The sequence below is a fragment of the Electrona antarctica genome (genome assembly GCF_951216825.1).
Source record: "Electrona antarctica genome assembly, chromosome: 18".
Taxonomy (NCBI): domain Eukaryota; kingdom Metazoa; phylum Chordata; class Actinopteri; order Myctophiformes; family Myctophidae; genus Electrona; species Electrona antarctica.
Window position 1 is genome coordinate 31,708,431 of NC_136799.1, and position 21,186 is coordinate 31,729,616.

Sequence of the window (21,186 nt, forward strand, 5' to 3'; positions counted from 1 at the left end):
GTCAGTGGTTCTATCTATGTCAGGTCAAACTATTTCATGTCAAGGACCCCAAAACTTGTATACTGTATGTATTTGGCCACCGGCCCCCATCTGAAAATATGTTGTTCCGGGGACCCCCCAGAAGCAAAGATAAGAGTTAAAAACGTTTGCTGTGAACGAATATATACTCAAAGATTTGCACATGAATTTCAAAAATAGCTCCCATTTTTCAATAGCTAAAGTTTAAAATAATGGTTAAAAGTGGTTAAAAGCTAAGGTGACACAGATGCATTCCATGTCAATGCGTTAACGCACCTTGGATCTCGTCGTTCTTGAAGACCCTGAATAGCCTGGTGGCCATGAAGCCGAACTCCCTCTCGCAGGCGTCGGAGAGGGTGGCGATCATCTCCGCCATGGAGGTCTCCCCTCCCACGCTGGACAGGCGGTTGTAGTCTGTGAACAGGAACCTGGGGGAGGACAGACACAGTCCACATGGACGGACACGGCAGCTCCGTCAGAGACAGCTTTGTAGAAAAAATGCATTGTAGTCTGTGTATAGATGCTTGTTGTGTGTATTGTTGTTTATTCTGGATTTGTTGCATTTCTGTGTTTGCCTATGAAGTGGTAAATGGTGCATGTACTATACATAGTGCCTTTATCCAAAGCTTATCCATGTGTGGTAACAGGAAGAGTGGGCACCAAGGAAGAGTGGACACCTCAGTGTTAAATTGGCTACTTTTCCCCAAAATGTTAAACAATAAAATATTTGGGGAATGTTTTTAAGTAATGAAAAGTATACATGATAGACTGTAGCAGGATGGACGTCGTCTCCTGCTATGGCCACGGCCCATCCTCCTCCCACTCATCAGTGGGCTGATGGGTACCTGCACTTACACGTACAACACTTATGATGCCTAGGACGTCCACAGACGTCTTCTCAAATAAAACCGTGGGGTGCCTGGGACGTGTGGACACATGGTCTTTTTTATCGATATAAAAAGGGGTCGCTAAAATAATTTTTTTTCACAGCGGACTTTGCTAGGCAACGCCTTGCTCAGCCCGCCTCGGACCTGTTTTGCTACGCGCGCAGCCATTCACTTCCTGGTTTACGGGCAGACAAACTGCCTCCGAGCAGACTGATCATAACGGCGATGTTCTGTCCTAACGCTTCTAAAGAGAGATCAGTTTTACACAGGCCATGTAGTAATGGAACATTTCACCTCCCGGTTTTGGGGGGAAATGAAAGGCGGGGGTTTTCAGAGTAAAATCTCCCTCATCTGCTTGGCACGCCAATTAAGGTCTAATATTTCTATAAGGCTACGAATTGCTACAAAACCTGTATATCCAGTCATTTTGGGATATAAACAAGGCCAATATTTACATGGAGGTGCCCACTCTTCCTTAATGCCCACTCTTCTTGTATCCATTCATGCAAGGCATGAGCAGTTAGGGGTTCAGTGTTGCTCAAGGACACTTTGGCATACTAACCCAGGGAGAGCCGGGGATCAAACCGGGAACCTTCTGATTCCCAAGCACGCGCTCCATCTCCTGAGCCACTGCTGCACCAGCAGAGTGTGTGCGAGTGTGTGTGTGTGTGTGTGTGTGTGTGTGTGTGTGTGTGTGTGCGACTGTGCGTGCGTGTGTGCATAAGATGGCTGGCAATCACATAGATGCTGCTTGCTCTTTTAACAAACATGAATGTTGTAGTCTGCCAGCATTAATGTGGCAAACAATGCTTAGAGAACATCTAAGCATTGTTCTTTCTGTGTGCGTGTGTGCATGCGTTTCGTGCGTGCGTGCGGCTGTCACCTGACAGGCAGTGCGCGGGTGGTCTGCTCGGGCAGCTCAGGGGGGTTGACAAACATGAGTTTGAGCAGCAGTTCCATGTATCCCACCTGGCGGGCCAGACGGGTACTGATGACCCAGGCCCAGTTCCACTTCTCCCCCTCACGACGGCCTCCGAAGTACACCAGCACTGGAGACACAAGAGAACAGAACAGCATGCTCTAATACTACACTAGTACACCAGCACTGGAGACGTCACAGAACACCATGCTCTTACTGATACACACATTTATTACTACACTAAACTACTAAATTAACTATATTTATTTTACATTTATATTAGTGGTCATGTAGATGTAGATCAGTCGCATGTGTTTTGGAAATGTCCCAGAATGGATGATTTTTGGAAAAACCCTAAATACAAAGGGAAGACATCATTGCACAGAACAACCACACCAAGGGGTCTAATGAAGTACTGTCACCTCAAACACATGAAAAACTGGAAAAAAAATACTAAAATCACAGCACTCTACTCTATCTTTAAAAATAAAACCTCACCACCTTGGAACAGTGAACAGTAGTGTAGTGAGAATGGCTTTGATAGTAGGATTGCCTGTATAACGGCACCCTCTAGTGATCGAAATGTGTGTGTGTGTGTGTGTGTGTGTGTGCACGTCCCCCCTCTCACCAAAGAAGGTGTAGATGAGTGCCAGCAGGCTGAGTGACACAGCGATGGCCAGCCGGGGGTCCACGGTGAAGCCCAGCACTGTGGCCACGCCCCCACACAGCACCAGCGTCAGGAACACCACCAGCCACGAGAACTGGAACAACGGCTCCACCTGCTGGCCTGCAAACGTCTTCATCTCATCTGAAAGAGAGGAAGGAGAGCCAGAGTGTTTTGGATCGATTGAATACTTTATATTATTATTATTACCCCATTAAGACCCGAGGACCTGATTCTACAAATGTCTTTTAAATCATGACGGTTTTCTGAAAGACATGCGTTTCTACGTCAGTGGTGCTCAAACTATTTTATGTCAAGGACCCCAAATATATCCCCCCCCCCCCCCCCCCAGAAGCAAAGATGCAAGTTAAAAACATTCGCTGTGAAAGAATATAATATTCAAAGATTTGCGCCACATTTTTCAAAGATAGCAGATCTACAAGTTTTTCATCAGCTAAAGTGTAAAATAATGGTGGAAGTGGTTTAAAAGCTAAGGTGACACAGCAGCAGCGTCAGGAACACCACCAGCCACGAGAACTGCAAGAAGGGCTCCGACCTGCTGGCCCGCAAACGTCTTCATCTCATCTGAGCACCACAACCACAACCACAACGCAGAGAGGAGGAGAGCGTGTTCGGATCGATTGAACACTTTATCAACCACCGAAACACTTTAGACCACTGGTTCCCAAACACTGGGTCGGGACCCATGAGCGGGGTCAGGGACACATTTTTATGGGTCCATTTATTTTTGGTTTACTACGTTTTGTTTGTCATTTCAAAACATTTTCAAAAAGAAATCCCCCCATAAAAGGAAAACTTCTCATGCATTAAACCAATGAATCTTCATGAAGAAATAAAAGAAAAATCGAAGAAATTAGAACAATTATTTAAGAAGTAGTGAAAAGCTCACAACGCAGTGCAAAGCGATGCGTTGTGAGCTTGTAAATCTGCTATTTTCAGTAGTTTGGGTCCTGTTTTGGGTCACGCGTTAAAACGTTTGGGAACCACTGCTTTAGATTTACTAAACTGAACCCGAGTTGTCTCTGTACTTGGACCAACTTTTGCCAAAAATAGCTGATCTACAAGATCTATTTTTGGCTAATGTTGGTGGTTAAAAGTGGTTAATTTCATCACAGTACCGTAGTACAGCCACAAGCTATGCTAGTAAAAACAGAACACAAAAACCCCCGGGGACTTTTTTCCATAGTGGTCCATTGTAGAGAATGGAAGAGGAAGACTGTTTGGCCCAGAGAAAAACATTGCGTTAAGGTTAACGATTAACTCATTTGGAGATTTGGGGAACATTATTGTAGTACAATTTGTGAATATGACATTACAACAGTTTGTCCATTCTCGCTCTCTCTCTCTGATATTCAACTCATTTCATTAAAACATTTGTACACTTGAGTTAACCAATTTACCACCAACAGCGCCATCTGGTGGAGGGCTCAGAGCACCGTCCATATAACTATGGGCAAGACTCTTAGAATGAATATGAACACATATTGTTTACATAAAGGAGTTCATACCAGTTCAATTAGATGAAGTATTCAGGAATTGGACAGAATTTGGCCTAACTAGTATACACCAATTAGTTGATAAGGATGGTCTTAAATCATTCTAACAAATACAAACTGAATTCGGGCTCCCAAAGACAATTCTTTTCAGATATCTGCAGCTGAGAGACTTTTTAACAAAATATACTGTAAGGACTGGGAGAGAGCCATGAAACCCACCCACTATTGAGGAATTGAATTTGGTGATGGCAAGGTAATCAAGGAATTCTACCAAGTCTTCTTGGACCTAGGCCCGAATAATACCCTGTATATAAAAGAGAAATGGGAGGCCGAATTAGGTATAAAAGTAACACCGATACGTGGGAGGAGGTATGTAGTGAAGCGCACCTGGTAACCAATTCAAATACATGGAGAGAATTTAAATGGAAAGTAATATCTTTTCAGGACGCATCAAATAGTGGCCAAAATGGGTCCAAATCACTCGAATAGATGCTGGAGGGGTTGTGGAGCACATATTGGGAATCGCACTCATATTCTGGACTAGCCACAAATTGAGACCATTCTGGAGGGAGATATCTGAAGCATTAAAAGAAGTTTTCGGTCAAAACATCCCAGAGGATCCCATGGTAATGTTGTTGGGAATGATACCGGAAGGTTTGGAGGATAGAGCCAAAATGTATTTATTACATGTGCTGCCATCAAATGCATTACAATTAAATGGCTAAAACCAGACCCACCAACATGTAGTATGTGGGTGGGAAAAAAGGGACAATTACCAGATGGAACAAATTACATATGCCCTGAGGCTTCAACCAAACATATTTAGTAAAAGATGGAGTCCTATAATGCCTTTACTAATAATGAGGCAGTAGGTATTGGAGTCTTGAATAACAATTCACCAAATACACTTCTCCCCAGACCTTCCAGTGCGTTCATATGCTTGCCTTTGTCCCCACTCCCCATGCAGTCATGTATGTATGTATGTATTCAGTAAAGCTCTTATTATCGCTCGTTGTTCACTTCCCATTGTTGTTGACGTTCTGTTGTTTTTATTTTTTTACTTCTATTTTATTTCCTTGTTTTATTGTGAATATATATGTAAATGTATACAAAGTTGTTTGTGTGTATGAGTATATATACTGTATACTGTATATTCTATATGAAAACAAAATGGGAAAAAAAGCAGTTGTAAGAAATATGTATGTTATAATTCTGTGAAGTTGCCCAAACTGAAATAAAAACAAAAGTTAAAAACTTGGCAGGTGAGTTAACAGTGAGGGTGTCACAGAGCAGCAGTCAGTATACTCAACTGTGCAGCGCTGCATCAGATGCTGGACATGCTAGCTTGTGATGTACATTTTTGTTATGGACATACAAAAATGAGTAGACAAACTTCCTTACCCTCCAGTTTCTTCAACAGGAAAGACTTTCCGCTGCCCCACTGGGCGTACAGACCCACGCAGATGGGGGGCTGCATGGTGGGCTCGCTCAAGATGTCCGCCAGCGCACTGGCATACAGGTCATAACCCAACATGTCCCCGTCAGACTCAGAGGGAGACAGGTGCTCTGTGACAGACAAGACACACAGACAAAACATTGGATATCATATTTATGTTAATACAGATCTTTTTATTTTTTGCATTCTAAAAATAAAAGTATTTGTTTGTTTGTTACTCATCACTTTATAGTAACAAAATGTGTTTCATAGTTTATACATACTGCTTGCTTTGGCAACATAAGACATGTCTTATGTCTTATGACATTCATGTCATGCCGCTAAAAACTAATTATAATCGAGTTGAAGCAAAAGAAAGAAAGACAGAGAGAAAGGGAGAGAAAGTCCAAGCAATATGGGGGAATAAATTATGAAGAATAAACAGAAGAGAGTACAGTATTAGAGTTAGAGAACATAGAGACTTCAGAGAACAAAACTATATCAATTGAGGGCAGTATGACTATTAGCTGTGTCTAAAGTCTAGTTCAGACCAATGATTTGAGACGTGACAAAACCATCTTAAGTCTGATTTATTCTTCAGCCGCGCTGGTGTACAGCACGGCAAAAATAGCCGATCCACAAACTCCCAAAGCATCACATCTGCAACGCGTTGTGAGTTTGTAGATCAGCTATTTTTGGTGTACAGCACCGTTGTACAAGGGGGCATGAATCAAGCATTATTAGGGCATTGTGGGGAAATATTGCAACGGTGTGAATTTCAACGATGCGTCTCTTACTGGCTCCAAATATCTGAGTGAGGATGCTCTTCTGGTGGGTGCAGTCGATGTTGTAGGGCGTCTCTCCGGCCTTGTTGGGACGGTACAGAAGGCGGCCATCTTTAGGGTTCCTCAGGAGCAGCTCGGCCAGCTTGCGGCTTCGCCCTCGGATGGCGATGTGGAGCGCAGTGTCTCCTTTCTGATGGAAGGAACGTTCATTTTTGTTTTACTAGTGCGTACTGCTTACTCAAAGCGCTTTACAAAAGGTCCATTCATTCATATATTGGTGAAGTGGCGAAGTCAACGCCAGCGTCCTCACTTCCCACATTCACACACCAATGGTGGCAACCACTGGAGGCAATGTAGGGTTCAGTGTCTTGCCCAAGGACACTTTGACATGTGGACAGGAGGAGCCGGAATTTGAACAGCCGTCCCACGGATCATTGGACGACCTTCTCTACCTCCTGAGCCATAGCCCCCCCCCCTACATTCTCATACTTTCTTTTTTGAATTTCTACTTTTGGATTTGCCCACAGAGCCCCATCTGAACATTTTCAGATTGCCCCCCCCCCCCCCCCCATCCCATATAAGATTTGCGTTAAAATAATATTAAAAACCTTTCAAATTCTTTCGAGTTTTTTAGCAAAAATAGCAGATCTACAAGCTCACAGCTCGATTTGCTATTTTCAAATAGCTCATGTAGTATAGGCTTAAACATCCCCGGTTCGATCTCAAGGTATTTGTTCAAAATATCATATTACATTTTGTCCATGTTGCCCACCCCTAGTTGGCTACCAAAGCCATGCAAATATGTGACACTGACATGTCACATATTTGGAGGCCAACACGCCTATAGGAAGGCTGTGCATTTAGATGAATGCACAGATACGTGCATTTAGAACTGTACCTTGTCCACAGCCTATAAGGCTGTTTACAGATGCGTGCATTTAGAACTGTACCTTGTCCACAGCCTATAAGGCTGTTTACAGATACATGCATTTAGAACTGTACCTTCTCCACAGCAGACACCTTGGCCCCTTTATCCAACAGCAGCTCCACTATCTCTATGTTCCTCATCTTGGTGGCTTTGATAAGAGGCGTCTCTGCATCCTGAGATATTTGCGCGCACACACACACACACACACACACACACACACACACACACACACACCAGTCTTAAGTCAGTTTGCTGGGGGTTACTGTTAGTAAGGGAATATTATCAGAAAAATGTCCAATCTGTGAATAAATTCCTCACCAATAAATGTATTTACCAGTGTGTTTGTAAAGGTGTCTAGTAACACATCTCACAAAGACTGGGGGAATCTGACAGCTGCTGAAAGTTGGGGTACCATTAATAGTTTTAAGTAGCATGTAATGGGTCAAACTAGGGGGGTTTCATGATTCTGAATCCATTGCAAGTGTTGCACAAAAGAAAACGATCCATGGGCTAAAAACGTCCATAGCTGTCATCACAAATGTGATGACCTGGAAAAGTGGCTATGGCTAATTAATTGGTATTGGTTCTTCTCTGATTCTTGCACTATCCCCTGACTATGTGCATGTGCTGCTCCACATGAAAGGGCTCATGCCACAGTGTGTGCTTTCTCCCTGCTGTGAGTCTTACCCAGTGGTGGAAAATGTACTCCTATTTCTTACTAAGTATCAATACTGCAATGTAGAAATACTCCGTTACAAGTAAAAGTCCTGAATTCAAAATTGACTTGAGTAAATGTACAAAAGTATTGCTATTAAAATATACTTAAAGTACAAAAGTAAAAGTACTTATTATGCAGAATGTCCCATTGAAAATAGCAGATCTACAAGCTTCGAGCTTGTAGATCGGCTATTTTCAAATGGCCAAAATGTATATAGGGCTGAAGTGGGTAATGTATGTTTTGTAATAATAATCAAAGTAACTAGTAACTAGTTCAAATAATTGTAAAATTGTACTCAAGTACAGTTCTTAAGTAAATGTACTTAGTTACTTTACCTTGGTGCAGCTCTCCGTGTCTGGGTTGCACTGCAGGATGTCTCTCACCATGGTGGCGTTGCCTTTCTCCACAGCCCAGTAGAGGGCAGTCTTTCCATCCTGATGCAAAGAAAAGGAGGCAAAAACTGTCGTTTGACCCATAAATATAGCAGTGGTCCTCAAACCTTTTCATGAAATTGGCCGCCGACCCCCATCTGAAAATATTTAGTTCCAGGGACCTCCCAGAAGCAAATATTTTAGTTAAAAAAAGAATGCTGGGAAAGAATATATATTGAAAGATTGAGCTATGAGCTTGTATCTGCTATTTTTCAACAGCTAACGCATAAAATAATGGTTACAAGTGGTTAAAAGCTAAAGTGACATAGGTGAGTTCGAGGTCTGAAGGGGTTAAATAAAACATGCTTTACTATGCAGTAGCTATTTCCTTTTCTTTTGAATATATTGTCTATTTACTTTTCTATTTACTGTACCGCGCTACCAGCATCTTATGATGCCATTTATTTCAGTACGGTATGGAAATCAACTTGCAGAGGTAATCCAACGTGCTAATGGGATGGTGCAGTTATGTTGTTATCACTGTTTTCATGAATTTTAACCCATTGAGACCTGGAACGCATCCATGTCACGTTAGCGTTAGCGTTTTAAACATTATGTTATAATTTAGCTATTGAAAAATAGCAGATCTACAAGCTCATAGCGCGCCACCGAGTGGCGCGCTATGAACTTGTAGGTCTGCTATTTTTGAAAAATCGTTAAAATGTGCCTTTTTCTTTCCGAAAATTGTCATGATTTAGAAAACTTTTTTTTTTTAAATTTCGACGTCAGGCCTGAATGGGTTAAAGCATGCATTGATTTCAAATCTAGACAAAAATGGTTCCTGCTGAAAAGATTGATTTACTAAACTAAATTCAAATGTCCATGACTTATTAACCGTGGCATGCAATTATGTTCACTCAACACTGACTCAATTATTCAGGTAAGTTTGGTAACATTTTAATACCTTTGGACAAAATGTAACCAAAGATGAAGCCTAGGAATAAAGACATTAACCATGGTCTATGTTTACGAGCGATATGACCGAAGCCGTGATTAGACAATGATATGCATATGTCTGTGTTCAACTTGTGGCCTTCGTTTTTATAAAACATTCTTGACTTCCAGATAGTAGACCACTGCTACTCTACCAAAGGTTGAACACAGTAAAAAACAAACACAAAAAAAGATTGAGCTTTAGAGCGAGAGCCAAGTACATGTAAAATGAGAGGAGCTTGAAGCCATGAATAAGACAGAGGAGAAGAGTGGGAAAGAGAGGCTCCTACCTGGCCTCTGACGTCAATATCGGCGTATTTGTTCAGCAGGCCTCGGACTATCTCCACATGACCTCCCCTCACCGCTCCGATCAGCACCGTCTCCCCACTCTGATATGTCAACACCAACAGAGAGAGAGGCAGAGAGAGGGAGGGAGGGGGGAGGGAGGGAGGGGGAGGGAAGGGCAGCGACGGATGGGGGGAGATACAAATGGCATGAGAGAGAGAGAATAAGAAACAGAGAGACAGGGTGGATGGGGGGGAGAGAGAGAGAGAGAGAGAGAGAGAGAGAGAGACGGAGAAACAAAGAGAAAAACATTAGATAATATTAACATTATAAGACTTATCTTACGCTCATGTTGCTATGAGCCGGTGGTGATATCACTCACCCCAGTGGTGTAAAGTATCTAAGTACATTTACTTAAGTACAATTTTTAGGGTACTTTTACTTTACTGGAGTATATCCAATTGTCAATACTTCTACTCCATTACATTTCAGAGGCAAATGTTGTACTTTTTACTCCACAAAAAAATATTTGAAACTTTTAGTTACTAGTGATTTTGTAGATATTTATTATTATTACAAAACTACCCATTTCAACACTATACATTTTGGCCGAAATGTATAGTGCCGATCTACAAATTGTAGATCTGCTGTTTTCAAAAGATTTTTTTTTATACATTTGAAAACATGAAACGGGACAATCTGCATAGTATTGATGGCAATACTTTTGCACTTTTAACTAAAGTGCATTTTGAATTCCGGGGACTTTTACTTTACAGTTCCACATTGCAGTATTGACACTTTCACTTTAGTAAAACAATTGAGTACTAACTATCTCCCAGCAGTGTCAGTGTGCCTCACCCTGTCAGGGATGTTGACGTAGGTTCCAGCGTCCAGCAGGTCCTGGACGATCTCCGTGTGTCCCTCCTTGGCGGCGATGGCCAGCGCCGTGTTGCCGTCCTTGTCCGTCATGTTGACGTTGGCGTTCCGCTTCAGCAGCTCCCTGACCACCTCACTGAAGCCGCCCTTCACCGACACGATCAGCGCCGTCATTGAGTTCTAGATGGACGGTGACGGGAGAAATGTTTGAACCCATTGAGACCAATGAGACAAATGTCTTCTAAATCACAACTGTTTTCTGAAAAACCTATGTTTCCTATGTATGTGGTGCTCAAACCATTTCATGTCAAGGACCTCAAGAATTATATATAATTGGCCGCCGACCCACCATCTGAAAATATGTTGTTCTACAGGGACCCCTCCAGATGCAAAGATATGAGTTTAAAGGTTCGCTGTGAAATAATATATATTCAATAATAATACATGCCAAGATATCGTTTAGTATATCACGGTATTTCAGGACAGGCCTACTACTCACCGCCCCTTCCTGGTCCACATCGGCTCCGTTGGCCAATAGGTGCATGACGCTGTCATAATGGCCCTTCCTGGATGCCCAGATCAACGGAGTGGTACCATACTGAACACAGGAGAAGAAGAGTAGGTCATGACATAATATACTGTACAGTAGATCAATGGAGTGGTACCATACAGAGAAGAGTCAGTCATGACATAGATCAATAGAGTGGAACCATACTAACGGCGAGAAGAGTCAGTCATGAAATAGATCATTGGAGTGGTACCATACTATCAGAGAAGAGGAGTAAAGTCTGCTCCATACTTCGGCGTGTGTGACGGTGTTGTGCGGGCGAGAATAGCCGACCTACAAGCTCACAACTATACCCACAGGAAGTGTTAAACACTTTCCCTGTTTAGGCCATGTCACGGTGTACAGTAGGTGAAATGTTTTGGTTAACCCTAGAACACTAAACTTAACTTTTGTCAAACCATCACAATGGTTAGTGAGTGACATAAAATAGACGCTATGTCTATTTGCTCAGGCACTATGACGTAAAATTCTCCATTCATTGTCAATGGGAATATAATGTTTGTGTGGGACAAAGTTTGTAGACACACCAAAAGCTGGATATAGGAGGGGCTAAAAATATTTCTCATCAAAATATATTGAAGTACAGCAACTTGAGGTACATTTCTTTAGTATTTCATCATGACTTTTCACAAAAAAATGAAAAATAGATATCATGGGGAGCCCTATCATAGGGGGGCAAAATCGGTGAAAAATTTGGGAATTATTAAAATATATATAAAAAATAAAAAGGTAGAAAAAAAAATGAGCTGGAAACTTCTCCTTTGGTCCACCCATTCCTGGGACATGTGAGAATAGTCCAGTGAAAAGGGGGGAAATGAAGGTATTGAGAGACCCAGCCACCTCAGACATCAACATTACTAAAATATAATTGTCCAGTTTTAGTGTTCTAGGGTTAAATATGAATAATACCCACAGATTTAACTACTTTCTACCTGGCCATCCCTATTGTGGGCATGTCATACGTACATACTGTAAATGAAAGGTTCTGGAACCGTTTTAGGCAACGTGTCGCATTGCAACGTGTCGCATTGCAACGTGTCGCATTGCAACGCGGCGTAAGCTTGTGGATTGGCAAGCTTCATACCTTTTGCGAGACACAGTCATAAGATGACCAATACCATGAATTCATGGAAAAACAAGATGAAATATGGAGATTTAAGGTTTCTGCCCAACAGAGATGATACACTATGTTATGTTATTACAATTACACTGACATATATTGTTTGCTTGACCACAAAGACTGCATGTTCTCTAGACAGATGCTCGGTTTGATGTTTAACCGATATCCTAATTACTTTGTACTACAAAGTAACTAGGATACCAGTTAAACATTAAACTGAGTTTGTAGCAGTTCATTGTTTCTATTTGCACTCTATTTATGTGACTGTTTACCTTTACCCTGTCGCTTGTGGGGTTCATGCCATTTATTCTGATCTTGCACTTGTAAGACACTCAAGAGCATCTTCTAAATGCTTAAATTGTAAAATTGTAATTTGTACAAGAGAGAGGAGTAAGTAATGATTAAGTTCAATGGAGTGGTACTTTACTAAAGCGAGACAGGAGTAACTAATGACAATGTGTATTAAGGAGGAAACCACGGCTGAGGTACTCGGCTGAAAGCGAAACATTTCTCTGACAAAACCCTAGGCTTAGTTTTTAATTAATTAGCATACGATTTAGCCCCTTCAAAGAGTTCTTTCAGGTATTAAATCGTTAATTGATTAAGTCTGGTTTAAACGCAGCCCTTATGCGTGGGCCCTTACAGTGACTGAAATACTTACAGTAGTTACTAAGATCTTCAGACGAGAAAGCTTAGGGCTTGTGTCCTACTCTTTCAATGCACTTTATATTAGGGCTTGTGTCCTACTCTTTCAATGCACTTTATATTAGGGCTTGTGTCCTACTCTTTCAATGCACTTTATATTAGGGCTTGTGTCCTACTCTTTCAATGCACTTTATATTTGGTAGTGAAGAATTCAGGACCACTTAAGCACATGAACCCCAGGGTCTCTAATCTGGAGCTGTGCTATAATAGGCAAACATGCTGCCAATTAAAAATAGGTGGACATACAGTAGGGGCACCGATGGCCTAGCAGTTCAGGCGCATACCACATAGGCTCAAATGCAGCCTGACAGCGAGTCGCGAGTTTGATTACTGGGCCCGACAACCTTTGCTGCGTGTCACTCCCCGTCTCTCTATATTTCCTATTTGTCTCTACTGTACTATCCAAAATAAAAGGCAGAAAAGCCCCAAAAACAATAATAGGTGACATCGAAGATCTATAAACTCACAACACGTCACACAATGGGACATGTTGTCAGCTGGTAGATTGGCTAATCTCATAGAAGAGATTTGGTGCTGAAACCCCTCTTTCTTTCACTGTACACTGTACGGTGAAAGGAAGAGGGGTTTCAGCATCATGGAGGACTCGGGTCAACAAAGTATGTTCTTTAACCCATTTTGACCTGAGATCAGATTCTAAAAATGTCTTTTACATCCTGACAGTTTTCTGAAAAAGCTATGTTTTTATGTCAGTGGTTCTTCAATTTAAAAGAAATAGCAGACCTACAAGCTCGTAGCGCGCCACTTGGTGGCGCGCTATGAGCTTGTAGATCTGCTATTTTTCAATAGCTAAAGCATAACATAATGCTAACACCAAAATGGGTTAATATAAGGATTTAGTGCAGGTGTGTCACACTTTTTTGACCTGAGAGCTACTTTCAAAATGACCAGCTCAACAAGATCTACCCACCCAAAGAATTGGTAGGTTTTTTTGCTATTGTTTTTGCATTTTTTGGCGTATTGCATTGTGTTTGAGCTTATAGGCCATTTTCTGTCAATCAATCAAGTCAAGTCACCTTAATTCAAGTGGCAGATGTTTTTTATTTTTTATTTAAATTATATATTTTTAGGTGTATGTCATGTGGTCTACCTGCACAGCCTTTGTGATGTACTGGTAGATCACAATCTACCTTTTGATTTAGTGGTTATGGTCCATTTTTACACTCACAGAGTTAACGCAGATCGTTTTACTGTGTTGACCGAGTGAACTTTACATACACATCATTACTCATGGCATCCTCTTTGGTCGGCACGTGGTTACCTTATCCGAGCAGTTGACCTTGGCACCGTGCTGTAACAGGAGGTGGACGATCTCACCGTGGCCTCGACCGGCCGCCCAGATAATGGGGTAGACGCTGTACTGTTGGTATAAAAAAGGACAGGAGCTGCAGTCACACTGGCCATAACTAATGACTCTGTCAAGACCTGTGCCTTAAGCCACCTCGAACTGCTACATCAGCAGATGATGGGGTAAAGAACAGGGTTACCAACACCTTCACTTTTTCCTCCCGTGAAAACAGCAGCCCCCCAGCTGGCACTGAACCGGCGGGCCGGTATCGTTTTCTATGTTTCCAGATAACTAAATACTAGGGTCATAAAATGTAAGAAATTATGACAAGACAGGTGGAATGCATAGATGTTGTGTCCCAGTACCTGTCCAGTGATATTGGGGTTGGCTCCTTTCGCAAGTAGCAGCTGTGCCACGTCTGTCCGGCCCTTATAGGCTGCCCACATGAGAGCACTCCAGCCTCCCTATATACAGGAGGAGACATGTACAGTAACATACCAGTAGGCTCAGCATTTATAGAAAGTATCTGAAGATTTGACAGGGAACAAAATACGGTAGAACATGCATTGCACAGAAATTGCTTTTTTTTCACCATAAAGTAATTCCCCACGCTTCCTTCAATAGGTAAAAAGTAATTCAAATAAAAAAAAGCAACAGCAGACGTTGTGGTAGGAAAATGTGGTATTTAGGATTGGTGTGACACACTTTCCAGTGAGTGAACACAGTATCACACCGTGGCTGGTTATAATCCTACGCTGGTGTCATTATGGGCTCACAGGCTTTGACCGCTACAGCTTAGACACACCCTGGCCTGCTCTCCCATGACTCATCCAGTCACCACCCGAGTCATGCTCATCAAGTCCTGGAGGAACCTGGCCGCCATGTAGGGTACAAGGTGGAAGAAATCAACTCTAACCAGGAATGCATGCATTTAAAGCCAATATGCTGGAAGTAATCCAAATAAATAATCTCAGGATAGGAAGATAGTGTGCCTTTCCTTTTTCCATGATACAGACAGTGGCTTACTGCACTCATACGCCCACCTCACAGAGCATAATATAAAGCAGATTGATCTGCATCAATGGGTAAATGCCATCTTGTATAATTCGTTGCTTTCGGGAGGGAACCGCCCAACTCCATTTTTTTTTAGGTTTTATTTATTTATTTATTTTTACTTAAATCAGTGCTATTGAACACCCTTTACGTCTGAAGGTCATTACACACTGGCGAATTAGCGACGCAAATTAAAAATTCGACACCGGAGCGAACACCGGAGCGAACAAATAAAGAGCGAAAACGGTCGCATTTTCGCACATTCGCCACTGATGTGGAAGCTTGCATTGACTTCAATTGGTTTTAAAAAAAGGCGAATTATTCGCACGAATAAATCGCGTCGCTAATTCGCCAGTGTGTAATGACCTGTGTTGGTTGAACATTTTGGAGTTAGGTGGTTTCTTCCCGACAGCAGAGATATTGTCATTGTGTTGCGCATGAATGAATGAGTGACTATGAAGGGCTGTTTGGGCTATGACAGGTTGATATCCTGCTGTATCACAGACGCATGTGCTGTAGTAAGACAAGCAGAGCTCAGTAAATGGAATTACAACAGCAGAGGAAGCATCACACTAAGGCTGATGTAATTTTATCTCCATTTCTGGGCGAATGAATCATTCACTTCTGTTCGGCCCAGAGTCAAACGGCATCAAACAGGACAGGAGCTTGTGGCATTGAAGGAGGCCCATAATAAATAAGCAATAAGGCTGCACGATAAAACAGGGGGGGGGGGGACTTGCTGCTACAAGTTGTGTTCTGCCAGCTAAGCAAACTGCCGTTTAATCTCTAAAGTTACAGGAGGTTTAACTTCAGGCTCCAAAAAAAACCCAATCATGTCAGCATTTAATTCAGCATTGCTTTAGTTTTTTCTTACATAGATGAAGACTTTCGTCAGACATTTCATAGCGCTTTTATCATCCATTTCTTTGCTGACTATATCGCACCACATTTTCGCACCTAAATCCCCACTGTGTTTTCTATTTTCTCCCTCAATGCCTAGGGAAATGGCAGACAATGAGTCATAGAGTACAGAGTGAACCCTACGTACAATCGGGTCCCATGTCTCCTCGTCTCCAGCTACTGCTTTCTCACTCTCTTTTCCGCGTAATTGCGTGACTTTTGCATTTACACTCTTTCTTCTCACTTTGGATCCCCACTCCTTTTGCCAGGCCCCTTTGCAGTGGTGGAAAGTAACTAAGTACATTTACTTAAGTACTGTAACATTTTTGAGGTAGGCCTACTTGAGTATTTCCAATTTCCAATGCTTTTACTTGTACTCCACTACATCTCAAGAGGCAACTAGTGTACTTTTACTCCACTACATTTATTTGAAAACTTTAGTTACTAGTTACTTTGATCATTATCTCAAAACATACATTTCGGCCATTTGAAAATAGCCAATCTACAAGCTCCCAATGCGTCGCATCGCGACGCATTGTGTTCCAAATGCGTCGCATCGGGGGGAGAACCTCAATGCTCTTTTCGAGAATAAATAAAGGTTTCAATCAATCAATCAACCTAAGTAAAACAACTAAGTACATTTTCCACCACTGCCCCCTTTTGGACCCCCTGCATTCATCCTCTCACCATGTCTCTGTGTTCCAGGTTGGCATTGTTGTCCAGCAGCTCCTGCACCACCTCGATGTGTCCCTCCTTGGCTGCCGAGATCAGGGCCGTCCAACAGTCCTGTGCGCACACACACACACAAAGACAACGGATTACCACCATGGGACGTCCCGCGATCGGATCTCCTACTCCGGTCGGACGTGGACGAGAAGCCGCGCCGAACGAGTCCCCTAGTGGAAGGACGGTATACCTACCAACTTGTCATACCAGGTGCTCATGGGAGCGGGACGGTCCGGTGGAGGCACAGACGAGAGGTGTGAGATGAGAGAGAGAGATAAGAGAGATGGAGAGTAGGAGCGACTGTGTGCTGCTCGGTTTCGTCGCCCGTGTCTCTCTCGACGGACAACACACAAGTGCAACGCGGTGAGTGTGAGTGCTGCGTAATAGTGGGTTACTCGCGCGGAGGTTGTAATGAGAGGTGTGGCGCCGTGGGCGTGTATGTGCGAACGCACAATTTTGGGGATGGGGGGGTGGTTGCTGAAGTTTTAATTGGTCGTTGTTATGGCTCATGATGGCTCATAATGGCCATGTAGTAAAGCCACACTGTGGTGAGTTCAGCACGAGATGGAGCATCGAGGCCAATAGGTCAGCAAAGTGTTCTGTGTGGAGAATGACTGTGGCTGAGGTGACCGCATTGTTTGCGTTCCTCCTGTACCTGCAGTGTCCTACACAGCACTGCTTCCTCCTGTACCGGCAGTGTCCTACACAGCACTGCTTCCACCTGTACCTGCAGTGTCCTACACAGCACTGCTTCCTCCTGTACCGGCAGTGTCCTACACAGCACTGCTTCCACCTGTACCTCCAGTGTCCTACACAGCGCTGCTTCCTCCTGTACCTCCAGTGTCCTACACAGCGCTGCTTCCTCCTGTACCTCCAGTGTCCTACACAGCGCTGCTTCCTCCTGTACCTCCAGTGTCCTACACAGCGCTGCTTCCTCCTGTACCTCCAGTGTCCTACACAGCGCTGCTTCCTCCTGTACCTCCAGTGTCCTACACAGCGCTGCTTCCTCCTGTACCTCCAGTGTCCTACACAGCGCTGCTTCCTCCTGTACCTCCAGTGTCCTACACAGCGCTGCTTCCTCCTGTACCTCCAGTGTCCTACACAGCGCTGCTTCCACCTGTACCTCCAGTGTCCTACACAGCGCTGCTTCCTCCTGTACCTCCAGTGTCCTACACAGCGCTGCTTCCACCTGTACCTCCAGTGTCCTACACAGCGCTGCTTCCACCTGTACCTCCAGTGTCCTACACAGCGCTGCTTCCCAAACCATGGGTCGGGAGTCGGGGCCCATTTTTGGGTCACGGACACATTTTTATGGGTCCCTTTATTTGTTTCAATTTGTTTTAATTATCATTTCAAAACGGTTTTTTTTTAATCCCCAAAAAGGCAAAAAAATGTATGAATTAAAAACTAAATTAAACTATTTATTTTCAGTAATTTCATGAAATTACAAAATTTCATAAATTAGAAAACAAACGTTTAAGAAGTAGTTTGGGTCACGGGAAAACGTCTAAAAAATTGTTTTGGGTCTTGAGCGAATACGTTTAGGAACCAGTGTCCTATAGTGTGCAAGTGTGTTGTGGTCAGAGGTGTGCATGTGTGTGTATGTGTGTGTGTGTGTGTGTGTGTGTGTGTGTGTGTGTGTGTTTACCACATCGTCCAGGTTAACGTTGGCGCCCCTCCTAACGAGCTCCTGGACGATCTCCAGGTGGCCTTGTTCTGCCGCTGCCATAAGAGGGGTCTGTCCATTCTGAAAGAGCCAAAACAGACAGCAGTTTACACCATAAGAGGGGTCTGTCCATTCTGAAAGAGCCAAAACAGACAGCAGTTTACACCATAAGAGGGGTCTGTCCATTCTGAAAGAGCCAAAACAGACAGCAGTTTACACCATAAGAGGGGTCTGTCCATTCTGAAAGAGCCAAAACACCCCGTCCAAATATTGCACCCTCCAAATAAAACAGCCAGGGCTATTATTTGCCGTTTCTTCAGCCTAATTGGTATTTGGTAGTGCTGCACAATGTATCGAAAAAATATCGCAAATTTAGATTCAGACACCTACTGTATGCAATCTCATTTTGTGAATAATCGTGCAGCACTATTTGGCTGTCCAAATCATTTCAGTTACTCTTATGTTTAGGTTTTTTGAATAAATGTTTTCACGGAAAAAATGAGAATCATGTGAGAATCGTGATCTCAATTCTTGTGGAGGAAAATCGAGATTCACATTTGAGCAAGAATCGCGGAGCACTACTAATTGGAATTGTAACCAAATAATGGCCTGGTACAGTCCAGTGCAAAAATAAATAAAAGCCTGCTGCAAATAGCCGCCCGGTTCCTTTCAACCCATTTAGACCTGAGGCCGATTTTCAGAAAACCTTCAAATTCTTACAAAAAAAATACAAAAATACACAGATGTGTACGTGACACAGAGGGCGCAGCCGGCATTAAAGGTAAAACAACGTATAGGTAACAGTGTAGCACCAGGTCGGCCCGGGGGTTAAACGCCCGGAGTCCAAAACGATTTGGCGTATTAAACGCCCAGGCTACAATTTGGAAATATACGAGTAGTCTGTTGAGAGACACTAAAGGATAATGACAATCAAACTCCTAAGCAGAAATGTGGTTGTTAGAGCAAAGGTGGATAGGTCACTTCAATGTAATCTCACTTGTCATGTTAAACAAACCAATTCTAATTATAACAACACGTTTGAACATCCATCGGTTGTACAGTAGTACTAGTATCCGTCCACTTTGCAAAACCTTTAACTCGTGACACAGCAGCATAATAACATTATATTACATTGTTAATAAATGTACACAAATTATTATACACACACGCACGCAGCCAAATTAATCCTACACATCACTCTTTGAATTCTTGGCTGCATCTAATGGGCTGAATTGCCGTAAGAGAAATAAGGAGTGCATGAGTTCAGCACTTCGAAGTGCTTCTCCCAAACAAAAAAAAGGACATTTTCACTCAGAGACATCACACACAGAAATCGGTAACACTCGCATGTGTAAAATGCTACCTCATTATTATTATTATTATTTTTCATTTCATGTAAAAAGAAAATAGCTAAGATTGTTAAAACAAACGAAAGCAGCGAATGAATAAAAAGTGACACTCATCTTTTACTTTCTCTAATAACCTAAAACATGGACCTTGGTTGAAAAAAATACAATTAAAAAAGTTGTCCTTTAACCCATTTAGACCCAAGAACTGATTCTACAAAATGTCTTCTAAATCCTGACGGTTTTCTGAAAAAATATGTTTCTACGTCAGCAGTTCTCAAACTATTTCATGTCACAGACCCACAGAATTATCTGTAATTGGCCACGGACTCCCATCTGAAAATATGTTTTTCCAGGGACCCCCCATGGGCAAAGATTTGAGTTAAAAGCGTTTGCTCTGAAAGAATATATATTCAAAGATTTTCACCACATTTTCATGATTTTTCAAAAATAGCAGATCTACAAGCTCGCAGCGCAGCACCAGCACCAAACAGGGTTCCCCGTCCTGAATGGGTTAAGTAATAAGTACAGTACTTAAGTAAAATGTACTACTTTCACACCATGGCTATGGCAGTGTGTAGCGATGTCGCTGACTTACGTCGCTCCTGCTGTCCACCTCCTTGTACATGTCCAGGTGGGCTTTGACGGCGCTCAGGTTCTCCTCCTCCACGAAGCTGAACAGATTCTGGGTGGCCAGAGTGGTCATCTTGAGCGAGGTGGTGGTGTCCATGGCTGACGGCTAGCCAGCTGAGCACCACTCTGTGGGGGTGGGGTCGGGCGGTGGGGGAGACAGGAGAGGAAATATAAGCCAGTATATACCCTATAGATTTGTGAAGGCAAGCTTGCGCTTCACAAAGTGAGGTTCACATTGGTAACATTAAGAGACCCTGAAGAGAATTGGTGGTGGTGGTCATTAAAAGTAAGTTCTTTATTTATTTAAAATATGCATTAAACAGCTCTATATTTCATTATTAGTCACGGCTATAGAGCGTTTGTTCACTAACAGGGGTCTCCCAATCTCTCCAGATCTTTATTAAATAGATTTTTTTCAGGTTGGGTTACCTAATCAGGAGAAAGACCTCATACAGCATAAGCAAGTGAAATTGTAAGTGATTGAACAAAAAAAAGATTAACAGACAACATTGGAACAGACAGCACAATTACATTAAGCTGATGATAATAACTCTTTGTGGAGTTCTGTGATTGGATGAAAGTGGTATGCTGCTGACATGAAGATTTGGTTTGTGTTTAAAGAGCTGGACAACATGGGGAGACCTTTTACTGAACTCTATATAGCAATGATTACTTTACTTTATTATTTTTTACATTTCTTTTTACATACCGTGCATGCCCATTTTTGTATGTATACCGGTATAATGGGAATATACAGTTATATATAT

At 42.6% G+C, this 21,186-nt stretch overlaps 1 protein-coding gene across 4 annotated transcripts in view; it reads right to left on the bottom strand.

The window, feature by feature from the left end:
* Window positions 1-21,186, bottom strand: part of kidins220a (kinase D-interacting substrate 220a) — an 84,480-nt gene that overhangs the window by 59,030 nt on the left and 4,264 nt on the right. For 3 of the 4 annotated variants that reach the window (XM_079528280.1, XM_079528278.1, XM_079528281.1), the window contains exons 2-16: window positions 20,385-20,545; window positions 18,423-18,521; window positions 16,736-16,834; window positions 14,461-14,559; window positions 14,069-14,167; window positions 10,896-10,994; window positions 10,379-10,576; window positions 9,526-9,624; window positions 8,207-8,305; window positions 7,228-7,326; window positions 6,238-6,415; window positions 5,407-5,571; window positions 2,453-2,632; window positions 1,789-1,954; window positions 295-446 (exon numbers count right to left, since the gene is read on the bottom strand). In XM_079528280.1, the coding sequence (XP_079384406.1) occupies window positions 295-446; window positions 1,789-1,954; window positions 2,453-2,632; window positions 5,407-5,571; window positions 6,238-6,415; window positions 7,228-7,326; window positions 8,207-8,305; window positions 9,526-9,624; window positions 10,379-10,576; window positions 10,896-10,994; window positions 14,069-14,167; window positions 14,461-14,559; window positions 16,736-16,834; window positions 18,423-18,521; window positions 20,385-20,516 (1,963 nt within the window). In that variant the 5' untranslated portion in view covers window positions 20,517-20,545. Of the gene's footprint in view, window positions 1-294; window positions 447-1,788; window positions 1,955-2,452; window positions 2,633-3,044; window positions 3,074-5,406; window positions 5,572-6,237; window positions 6,416-7,227; window positions 7,327-8,206; window positions 8,306-9,525; window positions 9,625-10,378; window positions 10,577-10,895; window positions 10,995-14,068; window positions 14,168-14,460; window positions 14,560-16,735; window positions 16,835-18,422; window positions 18,522-20,384; window positions 20,546-21,186 lie in introns of all 4 variants that reach the window. The other variant, XM_079528279.1, reaches the window with a different exon arrangement.